We start from the raw sequence: 18,949 nt of genomic DNA, 5'->3' as shown, positions 1-18,949 counted from the left end.
CAGCATTCAAAGTCACCATAACAGAGTTAAGTTTCACTCCCCTTATTTATTTTTATCTTGCCTTTATTATTTTTACAAATAACTCAAGGTGGCAAACATATCCAAGGCATCTTCCTCCTCCTATACCTGTGAGGCTATAAAGCTTATATCGAGTGTAATACTTGCTGAAGCCCTGCTAGGGTTCCTTGGATTATGACAATTATGTCTTAAAAGGAAACGGGAGGAAAAAAGGGGGAAGGAAAGAAAAAAAGAAGGGGATGATTATAGAATATACTGAGTTATGGACACCTACACAATCATTGATTGCAACTAACATGAAACAAACAAGCATGATCCATAAATGGGATGAAGAGCTGTGACAGACATATTAAATAATGATTGACAGGCTTAGCTGTAAGGTATCTTTAATACTGATACACCTGAACACATGATGCTAAAGCCGATAAAGATCCTAGGACACTTCATTTTTTTTTATTCAGACAAATAGAAATGCTGATCAGGTTATTCCTTTATAAAGACTGATTGACTGACCAGGGTGGCATAGAACAATAAAGGAAGCTGAAGTAGCAAAAAGCTAAGGAATCTCTGCTTTAAAGGCTTTCGGAGATCCCTGCTTGGCAAATAGGGACTTTTCCAAATTTTTGTTTATGGTTATCTCTTCTTTTAGGGGAGTGTCAGGCAGGTGCTCTCCCACAAATAGAAAGAGGGCAGAAGGGTCTCTCCAACCAAGGAAGCGTCTGAGAATGTATGGAGCAGAGTTGCTGTGCTGGCATTAAAAAACCTCACTTGTCCCCCTTCGCAGTTGAGAGAGATGCGGATCCTCGTGGGCTCCTCAGTCAGGAACAGGCCACAGCATTTAGATGGAGATATGGCCTTGCATATCCCTGCCCATTTCCGAAACGCCCAGCTCCTGGCCTCCTCATCAAAATTTGTTAAGTTCACTGGCTTTTTGGCAACCCCAACACCCCATTCTCCTTTACCTCCTACAATAACTTCCCAGAAATGTCTCCCTGTTGAGAACTTCTGACAGCCAAAGACAGAAGGATAACGTATCAATCTCCTGGGGTCTGAGACAATATATTTTCCTTTAACGGGCTTAGCCATTTTGACGCTTTTTCGATCTTGGGAGACTTCAAAGAGTTCAGGAAGGGCTGTGTCTGGATCCAGAGTTACATTCTCTGTAAGGGGGAAGAGAAGAAGGAAGGAAAAAAAGAAGAATTTCAGCTGCAGGCCTGCTTTGTGTCTTCACCCCCAAGAGTTTAACCCTCTTCTGTGAATGGAGTTCAGCTTCCAAACACCGCCCCCCCCCCCCGGACTGGAAGACTCATTGTTTTTTTAAACAACACCTAAGCATTGCCTGGTCAAGAGTCCTCCAACTTTGGCAACTGTAAGACTTGTAGACTTCAACTAACAGAATTCCAATGGCTGATGGGGCTGCTATTGTCCACGTCCCCTCTGCTCCCTTTTCTCCAAGCACTGGGGCTTTCCCACACTCTTAGTCCCATCCTCTGTTAACTGCCGGCCTCTTCAGCGCTCCTCTGGCCTTCTCCTTCCATTCACTTAGGTTGCCTTCGCCATCTTCCAGTCCATCTGCCTCCCCTCCAGCTGCTACTAAGCTGCACACCTTCAGGATACCTTGACTACCTGTACAGCTTTTGGCTCCTCCCCTCAGCTCTTCGTCTCTTGGCTCCACTGGTCAATTCCTCTAGTCTCTAGTCTCCCATGTGGCCGCCACTCTGCTGATTACCATCCAGCTTCGCCATCCTGGATGGGGAATTCTGGGAACTGAAGTCCACAAGTCTCACAATGGCCAAGTCCTTCAAACACTTCATAGTGCTCCACCTCTTCCAGAAGATCAGGCAGAGCAAGAGGCTGCCATGTTTCAATTCTGAACTGGTAAAAGTCGGAAGGATCCCCCAGAGGTAACTTAGGACACATGATGGGATGGGAGGAAGCTCCATCTTTTTCTCTACGAGCATCAGGGTATCACAGGGATGTACAAAAGGGGAGGATCTTATACAGGAAACCTCTGCTTTCATCAGTCTGATGGCCCACAGAGTGGAGGCAACCCTGATGCTCCAACTTTGCTATTTGCTTTGACCCAAAGGACCTAATTTCTGCTCCCAAAGACCTGGTCTCTCACCAATTTATAGTCAGGCAGTGAAATCAAAAGGATGTTATTAGCTTGGTAGGAATTCAAGATTCCTTTCACTCCCAGGTCATATTTTCCCATTTGTCCAGGTATTTCATTCTACACCAAGATTGGCTTCAGTTTTTTAGATTACCGTATTTTTCAGAGTATAAGACGCACTGGAGTATAAGACACAGCTTAGTTTTTGGGGAATAAAATAGGAAAAAAAATTCTGCCTACCAGGTATTCATCTGGCTATCGTCCTTAGTCTGGTCAGCTTCAGCACATTAGTTTGCTGGTTTTTTATCCCCTGCTTGGGGATAAAAAACAGCTTCTAAGGCACAGCTGAGAGGAAGCAGCAATGAGAAAAGCAGGCAAAGCTTCACTCGGCTGGTACCTGGTTAGGGCAGAAAAAAGCTTCTAAAGAACAGCTGAGAGTCGGAGCAAAGCAGGGAGACCGCTTCACTCAGGGAGTTGAGGGAGCAGGCAAAGCTGGGAAGATTGCTTGCTAGTGCTTCATTGGTGCTTCGGTGGGGCTGAAAAAAGCTTCCAAAAAGCTACATACAGAGTATAATTTCACCCAAATTTTCAGCCTTTTTTAGGGGGGGGAAAGGTTCGTCTTACATTCCAAAAAATATGGTATGTATAGAATGGAACAGAGCGGAGTAGGAGTATAGGACTAGAACAGAACAGAACAGAGCAGAGCAGAACAGAACAGAACAGAACGGAACGGAACAGAACAGCTTTATTTGGCCAAATGTGATCAGACACACAAGGAATTTTTCTCCACTGCATTAGCTAATATTGTACATATAAATGGCAAGTAATAGTTCATAAATCATATAATCATTAAAGTTTACTGGATCATCATAGTCTTATATAGTAATTAATCCTATATTTTTCTTTTTGATCTATTATGTTTCTCTTCACATTACTGGCATCAGAGCTTAAAATAGCAAGGAAATCCAATTCCTGTAACTCATATTTACCTTCCTGTAGTTGAAGTCCACTTTCCAGAGTATCTGGGGAAGAAAAGGGAGGAATTCAGCATCTCATCCCTGGAATTGGAGCAACAGAAGGGCCTCCCTCAGATTCCCTGGTTTGCTTTCCTTGGCCTCAGATCAGGAAATAAGGAATAGGGAAAGCTACAAGCCAGAATGTCATTGGTGGCTATATATATTCCCTCAGGTATAAATATATTCTACTATATATGCACCTCAATGGTGCAGCGGACTAAAGTGCTATTAAGTGCTAGCACTTAGCTGCCAGTTGCCTACAATTACCAAGAGCCTTGGTACTACAGTGGTTTAAAGCACCCTGTTATTAACACAGCTGCCTGCAATTTACTGCTGGTTCGAATCTCTCCAAGGCTCAAGGTTGACTCAGCCTTCCATCCTTTCTAAGGTAGGTTAAATGAGGACCCAGTTTGTGGGGGCAATAAGCTGACTTTGTATAAATATACAAAAGGATGAAGGCTATTGCTTAACGCACTGTAAGCCGCCCTGAGTCTCCGGAGAAGGGCGGCATATAAATCAAATTTAAAAAAAAAAAAAAAAAATTAGTGCAAGTTCAAATCTCAGCAGGCTCAAGGTTGACTCAGCCTTCCATTCTTTCCAGGTAGGTAAAGGACCCAGATTGTGGGGCCAATAAGCCAACTTTGTATAGAACAACACCGCTGGGGGGGGGAGCCCTAATAAGCAGGTATAGACAAAAAAGTATGCAGGCTGTTGCTATAATGCATTGTAAGCCGCCCTGAGTCTACGGAGAAGGGCGGCATATAAATTGGACTAATAAATAATAAAAATAAATGAATAAATTCCATATACAGGTAGTCCTCAATTTACAACTATTTTTTTAGTGACGTTATAGCAGCACTGACAAAGGAGCTTTATAATCGGTTCTCACACTTATGACGGTTGCAGCCTCCCCAGTCCCATGATCAAAATTTGGGCACTTGGGAACCAGCTTGTATTTACGATGGTTGCAGCATCCCATGATTCTGGGATTGTCCTCTTCAACCTTCCTGGGGAGCTTCTGACATGCAAAATCAATGCATGAATCCAGATTCATTTATCAACCACGATTCACTTAACTGCCGTGATTTTCTGAATAACTGTGGCAAAAAAGTTCGTAAAATGGGGCACTTCTCACTTAACAACTGCCTTGCTTAGCCACAGAAATTTTCAACTCAACGTTGTCATAAGTCAAGAACTACCTGTATGTATTCCATTATACTTAGTGGAAACTTATTCTGCTTCCCCAGTGATCAGGGCATATGGATTTGGGCCAGGGGTGGGTTCCACTTACCTTCACTACCGGTTCACAATGTGTGTGCGTGCGTAGAGTGTCTGTGATGATGTCCAGGTGGATGGGCGGAGCCTCCCGCCACCGCTACTACCAGTTTGCAAGATCCAGAGCGAACCGGTAGGAACCCACCACTGATTTGGGCTACGAAGGCTACAGGTAGTCTCCATTTACAATCCTAACTGAGACACTGATCCTGAAATCGATCCCTTTTTGAGCCATGTGACACTGACCCAGAATCTCTCTTGGATGCTCAAAATGTCATCCAGTGTAAAACCTTGGTGGCTGTTTTTTACCTCTCAATTTTTTCATGGCACTTTTCAGAAGCTCAGTCATATCACTGTAATCCCACATTGTCCACTTTGGCTCTAGAAGTAAATCCACCGGATTTTCATATGTTTCCTTAGCCTGGTACCTGGAAGGACAAAATAACAGAATAACAGAGTTGGAAGGAACCTTGTAAGTGATCTAGTCCAGCATCCCCACCAACCCCCAAGCAGGAGACCCCCCTTTGTTTCTGACAGATGGCAGTCCGGCCTCTTCTTGAAAACTTCCAGTGATGAAGCTCCCACTACTTCTGGAGGGAAGCTGTTTCATTGGTTGATTGTCCTCAGTCAGAAAATTTCTCCTTATTTCTAATTTGAATCTCTCCTTGATCAGTTTCCAACCATTATTCCTTGCCTGGCCTTCAGGTGCTTTGGAAAACAGATTGACCCCCTTCTCTCTGTGACAGACCCTCAAATATTGGAACACTCTCTCCAGAATGTGTGCATTGGGCTGTTCCATGCCTTGTATTTATGTGGTGCCTGGTTGTGTATGGCCTTTAGTTGTTAAGTGGGGTGTTGATGGACAGCTATGAAGTCATTGATTGTTGTTTTCTTGTGTTGCCCTGTCCTCAGATCCTAAGTACCTGGTAAGATGGTGGGAAATCAGCACTCCTGTTGACTGACAAGGGCCCTGTTTCCCAGGCTTCAGTCAATTCTCTGGCTAGCTATTCAAATATAGGCACCATGTGCGACTCAGTGGATCCTGACCCAGAACTGCACTCATCCACCTTCATCAATTTAAACAAGAGATCTAGTAGAGGCAACTGAGTTCCAGTTTTGGGCTCCCTACTCTTCAAAATTCTTGTGAATCTCTTGGCCAAAACAATGGATTTGTCAGAGTTTGCAGCAATCCAACCAGCACACAAGTAAATAATTCAGCAGGATTCATTTATAGAAGAAACTTCTTTATATACAATAATATAGAGCATGATGCATGTATACAATACCCATGCAGTAGAAGCCAGGACCATAATAACCAGAACTCAGAAACACAGAAGCTATATTGCAAGGACAAAGTAACTCTTATATATATACAGATCAGTCAAGCTAAGCCCCGCCCAGGCTCCGAGCCATCTCCCATGGCTCACAATAGATCCTGTTTGTTAGTCACCAAACAGTTCCCATTGGTTGTCTTGTTGTTATGGCTATTCCAGATCATAATTTCTTATACACTGACAGGATTGTATCTGACCAAATGACTGATGACTAATATGGGTGAGGTAGGTAAACAATTAGAAGATGGATATAACATTCAAACTGATCTTGATGGATTAAACCAGTGGTTCCCAAAGTGGGTGGGATGAATTAGGGGGCGCTAAGAGGCAAGGGGGCCATCGGGGGGGGCTAAGAGGCAAAGGGGGTGGCAGAGAAGTGCTGGAGTTGGGCTCCCCCCTGCAACTGTAACTCTTTTTAAATCAGAAGTGATATGTAAGTCTAAGGTGACCAGACGTCCCGCTTTTGGCGAGACAGTCCCGATTTTTAGCAATTTGTCCCGAGTCCCGCGGCGTTTTAAAAAAGTCCCGATTTTTCATTCTGCCTCCTGAGTCCCCGCTGCCTCCTGAGTCCCAGCTGATGGCTAGAGGAAAAAAAAATGTTTAAACTCTTGCCGGGGCTTCAAAGGGCTGCCCTACAGCTGTTCTGTGTTAAAAGAAAACAAATGAGTAGACCCATGCCTGCAAAAATAGAAAAAACAGCCCCTTACAGCTTCCGTGTAGGTTAATTAGCAGGTTGATTAGCTGGACTTCCCCACTCTCAGCTGATTTGCTCTCAGCTGTTTTGCGCAGGGCTCTTGCTGCTTGCTAAATTGCTGGAGCAGATTTTTTTTTCTCCTTGTGCAAACCAAGCTCAAAACGAAACTGAAAGTGAAACAGGCTGTTGGCTTGTTTGGTGCAACGTTGGAAAATTAGGCAGCAGATTTCTCTTCTTTTTCCTCATCAAAAAAGGTAGGTACAAACAATGGGAAATTTAGGGCAAAAGAGGAGAGTTCAAGATTTTAAAACACAAAAGAAAAAAAGCTCTATTTAACTAGGGAATTGTAATAATTGAGATACTATTAATTGTATATTGTGTTAAAAGCAGAAATGGTTAAGTTGTGGTTTGGAGGAATATATGGGGGAAATTATTTGGTTTATTATTATTGGTAAATATAATTAATTGATTTGTAAGAAATTGGATTGCATGGAAATAATTGGAATATTCATGTTCATATTGATTAATATACAAAAAAGATAGTTTTATAACTAATTGATTTATATTAAAATGTTGAATTTGTATTAAACAACTGTATTACATAGTTACATAATTAACCAATGTGAGGATGATAAAAATAGATGACAATGGGAAGGGGTATAATATAGAATAGAAGGGAAAAACTGAATTTGATTAAGATTAGAGATGAGGATGAAGGCTAATATTGTTTTTTTAAAAAAATAGATGAGGAATAAATATGGCAAAAAGGAAATATAGAAATTGTAAATTTAATTGAAATGACTAAACACTGTTTAAGTTTGTGAACCGGCCAAATATTCTGTTCAAAGAAAATACATTGTATGTTTGTATGTGTGTTTCTAATTATTGCTATTTATTCATATTTGTTCTCTTTTATTCTTTAAAGTTTAACAATTCATTCTTTATCTTAATATTTTTATATTTGTTTGGGGTTGGCTTTCTTCCCTTTCATCTTTTTTATTGTACAGCAATCTTTCTCCTCAAACCTACCACCGCTCTCTTTTCTTTCCTTCTTACTTTCTCTTCCCCCCTTCTTCTCCTCCCTACTTCCTCTTCCTTTCTCCTTCTCCTCCTCTCTTCCTCCCTCTCCTACCCTCACTCCTACTCTAATTTCCATTCCCTTCCTTCATCCCTCTCTATTGCTGTATCCTTTTATGCATATGGATTACTTAGAGGGCTGAAAAAGTTATTTTTGACTGGTCCTTGCACTTTTGACCAGTCCTCGAACTTACAACTGTCCTCACATTTTACATTTTTTGCCCTATCTTATCACCATGGTGAAGAGAAGCAGTTGTGAAATGAGTGACATGGTTGTTAAGAATGCTGCACAGGCATAAATGTGAGGGTGGTCATAGGTGTGAGGACCAGTCAAAAGTGCGAGGACCTGTCAGAAATGACTTTTTTCAGCCCTCTGGTTAGTCCTTTTGTGCATATGGATTACTCTGAGGGCTGAAAAAGTTATTTTTGACTGGTCCTCGCACTTTTGACCAGTCCTCAAACTTACGACTGTCCTCACATTTTACATTTTTGCCCTATCTTGTCACCATGGTGAAGAGAAGCAGTTGTGAAATGAGTGACATGGTTGTTAAGAATGCTGCATGGGCATAAATGTGAGGATGGTCATAAGTGTGAAGACCAGTCAAAAGTGCGAGGACCTGTCAGAAATGACTTTTTTCAGCCCTCTGAGTAGTCCCTATACACATAGCCATCGCCACCCGGTCACATGACCAGCTAGCCACGCCCACCCAGTCACATGACCTCCAAGCCACACCCACAAAATAAGCCACACCCACAATTGTGTCCCTCTTTACCAATGTTAAAATCTGGTCACCTTATGTAAGTCCGTGATGGCAAACCTATGGCACGGGTGCCACAGGTGGCATGTGAAGCCATGTCGCCTGGCATGTGCGACATCGGCTATTCCTCTTCCGGGTTCATAACCCAAAGCTCAGATCATCAGACTAGCTGGCCAGTGCACATGTGTGCATCAGAAACTGAAAGTTTGTTTCCCGGGGCGCGCATGCCACTGGGCAGCTCCTCTTACCACGTGTGTGAGGCTGAACTCTTGGATGCTCTCTTATTGCTCTCTTTGATTGCTATCGGTCGCTGCTTGCCCGAACCACTCGGCCCAGGCCCAGCTGCTCCACTCCTCGCCCACTTGACTGCCGTTGCCTTCCTAACTTTTGGTAAGTTGCAGGTGGGCTGCCGTGGATGGGGGGAGGGGCTGGGGGGCGGCATGCCTGGCTGGCTGCTGCCACCAGTGACGTGCTGCCCAGGAAGGAGGAGGGCTGTGGGGGAGGGGGGAGGCCTGGGGAGGACAGCAGGCCTGGTTGGCCGCCGCCAGTGACATGCTGCCCAGGTCAAGGTAAGCTGCTGCGCCGGGTGGGGGGGGGCAGGCCTGGCTGGCTGGCTGGCTGCATACTAGCCATTCTGGGAAGGCCTCTGGTGACAGCAAAGGGTTGGCAGCAAATCTCCCGATTTCACCGAATGCCTCTTTCTTACCGTGGTAAAGGAATGGGCTGCGGTGCAAAACGTCAGCAACTTTGGCACTGCCACCTGCAGAACTTGCTTGGAGCTGGTTTGGAAAGAGATAAAACGCAGCTGAATTAGGTGGGACACCCCCCCACCCAGATCCCTCCAAACTGGTCACCCTTCGGTAGCCTCCCCACTGAACTACGTGACCCAACAGTGATCACCCACCCAAATGGAGCCCGCTCTTCCGAGCGCCCGCTCTTTCTTGCAGCGAATGAGCTGGGGGCGAGAAAAGCATTTCCCGCTTCTCTACCTGCATACTGTTACTGGCTCTCCCCCCCTCCCCCCCCAAGACCAACAAGACGCTGCTACCCAGGGCCACCGGCCGCTACCTGGATGCAGAGCCGGTAACAGAATGCAGGTAGAAGAGAAGCAGGAAAGCTTTTCAGCAGGGAGGCTACCGAAGGGAGACTCGTTTGGAGGGATCTTGGGGGGGGGTGTCTTGCCTAATTCGGCTGCGTTTTTCCTCTTTCCAAACCAGCTCCAAGCAAGCGCTGCAGGTGGCGGCGCAAGAACTTTTGAAGTTTGCCCACCGCAGCCTGTCCCTGTAGAACGGTAAGAAAGAGGCATTTGGAGAAATCGGGAGCTTTGCTGCAGACCCCGATATCACCAGAGGCCTTCCCGGGGTGGCTAGTAAGCGGCCAGCCAGGCCTGCCACCCCCCTGCCGAGGATCCAGGTGGGCTGCTGTGGGGGTGGGTTGTTGCTGCTGTCATTGCCACTGCCGCTGTTCCTCCGGGAAAGCCAGGGCCAGTATCAGTTAAGAGTTGGAAGGGACCTTGGAGGTCATCTAGCAACCCACTTCTCACGCAGAAGGACTATACTAGGGATTTGAACCACGTTTTAATTCTAGACACCCCTGTCTCCTCAGGTGTTGGAGCGTAGGGGGGGAGGTGCTTTTCAAGGAGCCACAAGTGGGGCTGAGAGCAGAGTCATTCTGACAGTGTCTTTTAAAATAGCTTGGAAGAGCAATTTTTTCCCTAACAATAATGGTTTGTATCCGGTAGAATAAAACATATGCCTGGAAAAAGTACTTGCAAAACGTGGACAGAAGGAAAAGGAAGGCAGGACTGGACTCATTATCAGTAGCTAGGAGTTCATCGTTAGCAGTGACTCCCACTGATTTTAAACTCATTTTAAGACTGGGATTGGTGACTACTGAAATTAAGTATTCAACACGGGTCTCAGAAATCTTTGAGAATCTGCAGAGGTGAAGACATTAGGTGGCCATCAGTCATTACTTTAGTGATGAACTCAAAGAGATCAAGCATGACATTGCCTATTTATCAGAACTGTTTGCAAAGTTCAATGAAGGGAATTTGCAGTTGCAAGGAAATGAGGTCAATCTTATTAAGGCCAAATCTGATCTCATCTCTACGTTTATTTCAAAGTTAACTCTATTCAAGCGCAATATAGGCCATCGCGAGCTATACCAATTTCCGAGCTTCTCCGAGCTAGAAGAGAAAGGTGGGATACAAGATGATGATCTGCAAGTTTTTTGTGACCATTTGGACATGCTGCATAAAGATACGTCTGAGCAATATCAGGATCTTCTTTTGATGGAAATTCCAGATTGGGTGATAAATCCATTTTCAGATACTGAGGAAGATGGGGTAGTGGAGGATCAACTAATAGAGTTGCAAAATGACATTGAGCTGAAGCCAAAGTTTAAGAAATCGTACCAAGAGTTTTGATTACAGAAGGAAATTTCTGATCGCTATCCTGCACTATGGACAGTGGTTAAGAAGCTCCTTGTTTCATTTCCAACATCATATTTGGTGGAACGTGGTTTCAGTGTGGTCATCCAACTTCTCTCCAAGCAGAGAAATCGAGTCCAGATTACTGAACGTCGTGATTTAAGACTCCTGCTAAATGGCTTAAAACCAGACATTGGGAAACTGGTATCACTTCATCAAGCCCATCCATCACATTAAGAATTTACTGAACAGTGAAGTAATTACTAAATTTTACTGAGTTTACTAAGTTAGTAGTTGCTGAGGTTCTTGATAAATGATTATCAGACTACCAGATACCAGATACCAAACCTGGTATCACTGGATCATGTTCAACAATTTTGTTGAATTAACAAAAGATTTTTAAATTGGGTTTTGAATAAACGTGCAATTAATTGTTACAGTTTTGTATTTTACTGTTACTATCTTCCTTAGTGGGTCATGCAAACCGCTATTCCAAACAATGCTATTTATACAGGGTGGGGGTGGGGGGCACTAAGGATGAGTTTATAGCACCAAGGGGGCGGTGGACTCAAAAAGTTTGGTAACCACTGGATTAAACTAATGCAATGTAATTTGATAGAGACAAATTCAGTTACAAGTAACCTTCAGTTTATGACTATTTGTTAGCAACCAGTTACAACAGCTCTCAAAAAACTGACTTACAACCATTTTCACACTTAACATCTGTCACAGTGTCCCTGTAATCACAATTCGGTGAATTGGCAAACCAGCATGTATTTATGATAGTTGCATTACTTGGAAGAGCTTACATCCTACAATGATACTTTTAAAACCATCAAACATCTGTCTCTTCTTGGGAAGGACTCAATAAATGGATAAAAAGGCAAATTCAGTCTAAACCTCTTGCTGAGTGTGCAACCAACATAATAATTGATCATAACAAACATTGCTAATTATATTGTGTTGAGGTTGTCTGAGGAAATGTCTAAAAAGCCCTAAAATACAGTATGAAATACTGCTAAATACAAACAGAACTTTCCAAAATAGGAAAACTGCTGTCGGAGCTGCTGATCTCTGAGACTGTAAAGAAAAGGGTGGATTTACTTACTTCTTCAAGATGCTTCCAATGTCCTAAAAAATAAAGAGAGGAAGCACTGAAAGGAGCCATTTCCTAGGCAGAAAATTAAATTCTTAGTCACAAAATACATAAGTGAAATGTCTGTACAACCAGACACTAACAGACATACAAAATACTTCCATTTTTTAAAAAAATCCATTGCTCTTTCCCCCCCTCTTTTAGAGTGGTATTGTTTTTACTTTCTTGTCTAAGAAAAATTAGACCCAGATTGAATCCAACACAATTACAGAAGATATATATTTATATATAAAACATGATAGCAAAAAGAAAAGACTATTTGAAAAACAAAATAGTGCATCAATAGGATTAAAAAAATCCCCTGCAATTATGCTTCCAGAATGAAGGCACTTTGGAAAATCCAGGTGGTGATAATACTTTGGAGAAGGTGATCAGTGTTGAGTTTCTCCTTGGCCTGGAGATTTAAGGGGAGGGGGAGACCCTACAAAGAACACCCACCACCACATCCCCCAATATGGGATAGGAACCCTAAGCAGGCATTCCTAAAATTGTGAAGAATATATAGACAATTGACTAGAACTTTGAATTCCTGCTTTTTCTGAATTACATTATGGATCTGTAATATTAGCCATTACAGCCATTACATACTATAAAATTTGGTATAGATGGTATGAGTGGTTGGAGGAAAAGAAAAATGAAGAAGAAAAATAAGGGGGAGATAAAGAAATGTCCAAAAATAATGGGAAAAAATGGGTAAAATACAATTTAGGGATTGAAATGAAAAAGAGAAATATATTGTAAATGAAATGATGGGGACAGATAGTAATTTGGAATGAGATGAAGTAAAATTTGTGGAAATAGTAAATAATAAGGAAGGACCACTATGAAAAAGCTGTAAAAAGAGTCTTGTATATAAGTGTTGTATGTCTTGTATTGTTTTACTGTGTTATAAATAAACTTTTTTTTTTAAAAAAAGACCCTTGCAGCATCCCCATGGTCACATGATCAAAATTCAGCCACTGGGCAACCGATTCATATTTATGACGGTTGCAGCTTCCTGGGGTCATGTGATCACCATTAGTGTCCTTCTGACAAGCAAAGTCAATGCGGAAGCCGGATTCATTTAACAAACGTGTTATTAACTTAACCACTGGAGAGATTCACTTAACAACAGCGGCAAGAAAGGTCGTAAAATGGGGCAAAATTCACTTAACAATTGTTTCCCTCAGCAACAGAAATTTCGAGCCCAAGTGTGCTCATATGTCAAGGACTACCTGTAGTCTTCATACCTTCCAGTTTCCTTTCAATAGAAAGAGTCAAAAAGTTTACTAAATGAGGAGTTGAAAAAAAGATTTTGAACTTGACCAAATGCAGCCAGAATCCTACATGCAGACATGGAAAAATATATCAATCCCCACAAGAGAAAAATGGATGGAAAAAGTGAAAAAAATTGACTGATTTATTTAGACATGACCCCTTGTTTCTACTTGGAAGCTGCTTCTAAACTTTGTGTTCGAGATAGAAAAAAATGAATTCTTGATGCTTGGTTTTGCTTATTAGACTAATCTGTTTTTATAGACATGGCTAATAATTACTAAATATGCAAAATTAAAACGTTGAGGCTGTAATTTTATTTTGTATTTTACTGTGCAGAAAAAAAGTTGAGAGACATTTTTTTTCTTTTTACTTTATTCTACACATCTTTCCCTCTCTTTTCCTTCTCCACTTCCCTATTTTCTTTATTTCCATTGGTACTTTTCACTATTATAATTTTGATTAAATTTATGAAAGAAAAAAAAAGGAAAAAGAGTATTTTGTGGAGAGGCTAAAGAATGCAATGAAGATGGTAAGAGGCCAGGAAGTCAAACCATATAATGAATGGCTAAGGGAACTCGGTAAGCTTAGCCTAAGGAAGAAAAAGCTTAGGGGAGACACAACAGCCATCTTCCAACACTTGAAGGGCTCTCATAGGGAAATGGGGTGGAAGCTCATCTGGAGATGCAAGCTAAAATAAGGAAGAATTTTCTGACAGTGAGGAGTATTTATCAGTGGAACAGCCTGCCTCCCTGAGTTTTGGGTGCTCCATCACTGAAGGATTCCAATAATAGTTTGGAAAACCATTTTTGAGGGGATGGTTATAAGGTCTCCTGCCTTGGGTAGAAGATTGGACCAGAAGACCTCCAAGGTCCCTTCCAGCCCTAGGATTCTATGATCTCAACTTCCTGACTGACCTGTAAGAGTTTGCTGGCTGGCTGCTGAAGCTTCTCTTCTATCTCCTGGATGAGATGGTCAAGAGAGCCCAGTTCCTCCATGTGCTTGGCCAAACCCTTCTCCTTTCTTGCCATAATATCCTTCTCCGTTTCTTCCATTTGAGTCAATAGAAGCTTCTCCTGTCCTTCTAACCAGAGTTGTAGCTCTCTGAATTCAGCCACTACATTTTTTTTCACCTTTTTGATGAGGTCCTAGAAGAAGAAAGAGAAAAAACAAAAGGCATAATTTTATTTTAATTTTAATTCTTTTAATTATTTTTACTTTTATTTTAATTGTTATAATAATTAAACAGATTCCTTGAAGAATCCAGAAGTGAGGTGGGAGAATATCCGAAGGAGACAAAAAACCCATTTGATATTAAAAAGCGTAGGGGGAAAAGTTTTTTTTTTTTAAAGGCTCTAGTTTAATGACCTCTCATGAAAATTTTCTTGGCAATCAGGGATTCCAAAAAAAGAGATGAGTTTGAGTTCACAATTTTTTCAATAGGATGAAATACGGTTTGCATTTATTTATTAAACAAAACAAACCCATTGCATAAAACACCGCTCATAGGATAGGGGCACTTAATCCAACTGTGACTCATTCAGCCAATGGTGACATCTTAGTCCCCAGGTTAAGACCAAGTTCTATGCCCTAACACCATCTTTAACTTGAATTTCATTTAAGTCAGAATTTGAACTAAAACACAGGGTGCCTATTATCAAAGATGGCAGACGGTGTTTTCCTTCCTATTAGCTCAGAAGCTCTTCACTGTTGGATCAATACTTACAAGCATCTCCTGCACTGTTTGCTCTGTCTCTCCTTTGTATGTAGCTATTTTTTCTTTCTCCTCCTTCTGAGCCTTCAGGCAATCCTCCACCTTGATCTGAAAAATACAAGTTTTGAGTTTCTTTTCCGTAAAGAATTACATCGGAGGGAAGACCCAGTTAGAAGATATATGCAATCGTCATAAATACATGGCAGTTGGCAAGCGTCCAAATTTTGATCATGTGACCACAGAATGCTGCAATGATCATAAGGGTGAAAAACATTATGTCACTTTTTTCATTGTCGTCATAACTTTGAACAGTCACTAAACGAATGGTTTTAAGTCAAGGACTACATGTAATGGCATTAAAGTGAGCTGCCTGAGTCTCCTGGTTGCAGTCATCCAGAAGCATCACTGAGAAATGAACGTTTGGCCTGATCCAGCAGGAGTGTTTTTCGGGGTCTGCACTCAAGACTTTGGAGGAATGACAATTTCATTCTAGAGCAAATGTGGAAAGGGAGCTGGCAAAGGGAGCCTATTTCGCCCTACAGGCAATTTCCCTTGCTAAGCAAGACAGTTAAGTGATGTTCTTGCTGCAGTTGTTTTTTTTTAAAAAAATAATATTTATTAAATTTTCAAACATTAAAATATACAGTATAAAAAATAGAAAAGAACAAAAAATAAAAAACTATAACAAACAACAAAAACAAGATTCAAAAACAAACACATCAAAACCTAAGCACTAGTAACAGCTTTTCTATATCGGCATCTCTATCCTAATTAACTTCCATATACAAATTCTACTTCTATCTGTCTTAACTTACATCCTTATCTAAGTTACAGTATCTTCTATTCACAATTCGGTTTCGTAACAAAATATCACTTACATTTTAGATTTACTCTCCAGCCAGGAATACCATCTATTCCAAATTAAATAGTATTTGGTGTCTTCCCTTTTCTTAATTTCCATAGATAATCTGTCCATTTCTGCGCAGTCATTTTTTAAAATTATAAATTGGTCTGGAGGGGATATCCGGTTGTTTCCAATTTTGTGCTATGGCAAGTCTACACGCAGTTAGTATGGGTAATGTGCTATATACATGGCTTAGGACCTGGTTATTTATGGGACCGCCTGCTACCACCAATAGCCTCCCACCGACCAGTACGCTCCCATAGAGAGGGGCTCCTCCGGGTGCCGTCGGCCAAACAATGTCGACTGGCGGCCCCCAGGGGGAGAGCCTTCTCTGTGAGGGCACCTACGATCTGGAACGAGCTCCCCCCGGAGATACGGAGGATCCCGGATCTGCGTACCTTCCGTCACGTGCTTAAGACCTTTCTATTTCACCAAGCCGGCCTGACCTAAGTCTTCCCCCTTTTTAAATGGAAATTTTAAATTTGGTTTTAAATTATTGGGGTTTTAAATTTGTTCAGCCAAATTATTTAATTTCGTTTTAATCTATTTTAAATTTTGTATTTATATGTTTTATTCCATGGCTGTTCACCGCCCTGAGTCCTTCGGGAGTAGGGCAGTATACAAATTCAATAAAATAAAAATAAATAAATAAATATTGTAATTTTTTTCCATTTTCCTTTCTTAAATACCGAGGAGGAATAGTTCTGATTTTTTTTCTATCCTCCACCCAGTTATCTCTTCCAGCCATTTTTTTATCTTCCACCAAAATTTCCTAATCTTAGGGCAGGTCCACCACATGTGGTAGAAGGTCCCTTGGCTATGGCCGCACCTCCAACAATCCGGGGACCTGTTTTGAGAACATCCTTGCCAATCTCGCTTGTGGCACGTGCCATCGGTAAAACATCTTATAAAGATTCTCCTTGTAAGCAGCTGACATTGTTAGTTTATAGTTTCTCTCCCATAATTTATCCCATTGAGCCAAATGAATGTTATATCCAAAATTTCTTGCCCAGCTAATCATTGTTTCCTTCACAGTTTCTTCTTCCATTTTAAATTTTAACAGAAAATTATACATTTTTGTGATCATTTTTTCTCCTGGTCCTAATAATATCTTATCCAATTCCAATTGTTTTCTGTGAATACCATATTGTTCCCTGTCTTTTTTATATTTTGTCCTAATTTGCAAATATTAGTCAATTTTTATTCCTTGTTTTTTTAAATCCTGTTCTGTTTTTTAAAAATTTCCAAGGTCTTGCTGCAGTTGTTAAGTGAATCACTGCAGTTGTTCACTTCGTAACACAGTTGTGAAGCGATTCTGGCTTCCCAATTGACTTTGCTTGTAAGAAGGTCACTAAATGAATGGTTGTAATTCAAAGACTATGGTAAATCTGTCTTCAAAAAAATTGCAGGCACAGAGGATAAAGCAGGAGGTGAAGGTCTCAGGTTGGAATTAGGGAAGTTTGTTAAAGGAATGGCCGAGGCAGAAAGTTGCAGAGGAGTGTAATAAGACCAGTAACCAATGGGAGGACACATAGACATCAACTCTGGAAACTTCTTACTATAGTAATAAAACACACAGCTCTTTTGATAAGAAAGCTAATTAGCACAAATATGCAATGTATGAGGAATGTGAATAAAGTAGGCCAGGACAAGAAATCAAGAGAAACTCCTGTCAAGGAACCTTAATCTTAACCCTATATTTTGAATGTTTACATCGTTCAGGGGTCTTGGCTCCTTTAGCTGCTGAGACCCTTTTGCTGAAGTACGTCATTAAAAGTCCCCTGAGCCTCCTCTCCAGTCTGGTTCTAATTCGCATCTGCGCCAGGCTAAACCCAGTTTGTGGACAACAGAAAAAGTAAATTGGTCCAAGGATTGCCAGGAAGACCAAGGATCTGGATGCCCCTCTGCAGCGATTCCTCCTGGCTGATTCCTACCTGGTATTCCAGGAAAGCCTCCTCCGCAGGGATCACAGAGTGGCCCCTGTGCTCTTTGGATCGGTCGCAGACCATGCAGATGAGGGTCTCATGCTCCTTACAGAAGAGCTTGAGGGGCTCCTGGTGCTTCAGGCAGAAGCTCCCTCCTTCCTCGTCCCTAGGACCGCCACATCGCCTGGCCTCTTCCACCAGCCGTGCCAGCTGCCTGATGGGGAGGAGGCTGCGGGGCGCGAAGGTCTGTCTGCATTGGGGACAGGAAGCCTCCGATTCTGACGTCCCCCAACTGCGGGTCAAGCAGCCCCGGCAGAAGTTGTGGCCGCACTTGGGGATGAGCACGGGGTCCTGGAAAAAGTCCAGGCAAATGGAGCAGGTGAGTTCTTCCAGGAAACCGTGCAAGGGTGCTTCGGCCGCCATCGCCACTGCCTCCGCCGGGACAAAGAAAGAGAAAGTTAAGTTTCGTTTATTTTCCTCCAAATCAGGTGACCGCCTTTCGGCTCTGCCCAGATGGGAAACCGAAATGAATTGTTGTTATTCTTGCGGTCAGCCTCGCTGGCTTCTTAAAGGGAAAAAAAGTGTTTTATAAACAACAAACTGGAGAGAAGCAAACATTCACAGGATGGACCCCCGATCAATTATTATTGGCCCAATCAGCTCGTCAAAGGGGGGGGGGAGTTTTCAAAATAATCTTCTTCTTCTTCTTCTTCTTCTTCTTCTTCTTCTTCTTCTTCTCCTTCCTTCCTTCCTTCCTTCCTTCCTTCCTTCCTTCCTTCCTTCCTTCCTTCCTTCCTTCTCCTTCATATCCCTCGTCGGACATTGGCGATCATGTTGGCCATCCTATTTTTATCAACAGCCGCACGAAAAAGTGCTGCTTTTTAAAATCTGGGGAGAAGCAAATATTTTTGGGACGGACCCCCCAGTCAATTACTGATCCAAGTATCCTGCTAAAGGGAAAGATATTGAAAAATCCTGGGGAGAAAGAAACATCCATGGGGCTGATTCACCATCAATTATTATTCAGCCACCCACTTGTTAAAGGGGAAAACGCTTTTTTAAAAAATGGGAAGAATGAAATATTTATGGGACAGAAATGGAATGGAGTAAAGTTGGCATGGAAGAAACCGGGAGAAACCCTTGATAAAACCCCAAAGCCAATGCTGCAATCGATAGGATGTCTCACAGATAAAGGAGAATGTAGAAATTATAATCTGTTCCCTAACTTCTAATATGAATATCTGGCAAAGGAAGACCTGCCTGGACTGTCCCTTTCCCAG

General features: G+C 42.1%; 1 protein-coding gene across 1 annotated transcript; it reads right to left on the bottom strand.

Moving 5' to 3' along the window:
* Nucleotides 1–387: 387 nt before the first annotated feature.
* On the bottom strand, nt 388–18,122 carry LOC148115677 (E3 ubiquitin-protein ligase TRIM39-like). Its single transcript, XM_087888162.1, has 7 exons — nt 17,679–18,122; nt 14,853–14,948; nt 14,044–14,274; nt 11,825–11,847; nt 4,732–4,850; nt 3,121–3,153; nt 388–1,178 (listed from the first exon to the last, which is right to left on the bottom strand). The coding sequence occupies exons 1-7, from the start codon at nt 18,090–18,092 to the stop codon at nt 664–666; spliced, it is 1,431 nt and encodes a 476-aa protein (XP_087744288.1). The 5' UTR covers nt 18,093–18,122; the 3' UTR covers nt 388–663.
* Between the last annotated feature and the right edge of the window lie 827 nt (nt 18,123–18,949).

This window comes from Pantherophis guttatus, chromosome 2, assembly GCF_059756535.1.
Source record: "Pantherophis guttatus breed Tessera chromosome 2, ASM5975653v1, whole genome shotgun sequence".
Taxonomy (NCBI): Eukaryota; Metazoa; Chordata; class Lepidosauria; order Squamata; family Colubridae; genus Pantherophis; species Pantherophis guttatus.
The sequence above is the reverse complement of the archived record's forward strand: the minus strand, read 5'-3'. Positions and strand labels throughout refer to the sequence as shown.

What these genes read in the sequence shown, in the direction of transcription:
- LOC148115677 (XM_087888162.1), bottom strand. Translation starts at nt 18,092, where the DNA reads ATGGCGGCCGAAGCACCCTTGCACGGTTTCCTGGAAGAACTCACCTGC. An exon ending in AGGCTTTCCTGGAATACCAG is followed by an intron (nt 14,949 to 17,678) that starts GTAGGAATCAGC and finishes TGTATTTTTCAG; the next exon opens with ATCAAGGTGGAGGATTGCCT. An exon ending in AAACAGTGCAGGAGATGCTT is followed by an intron (nt 14,275 to 14,852) that starts GTAAGTATTGAT and finishes TTCTTCTTCTAG; the next exon opens with GACCTCATCAAAAAGGTGAA.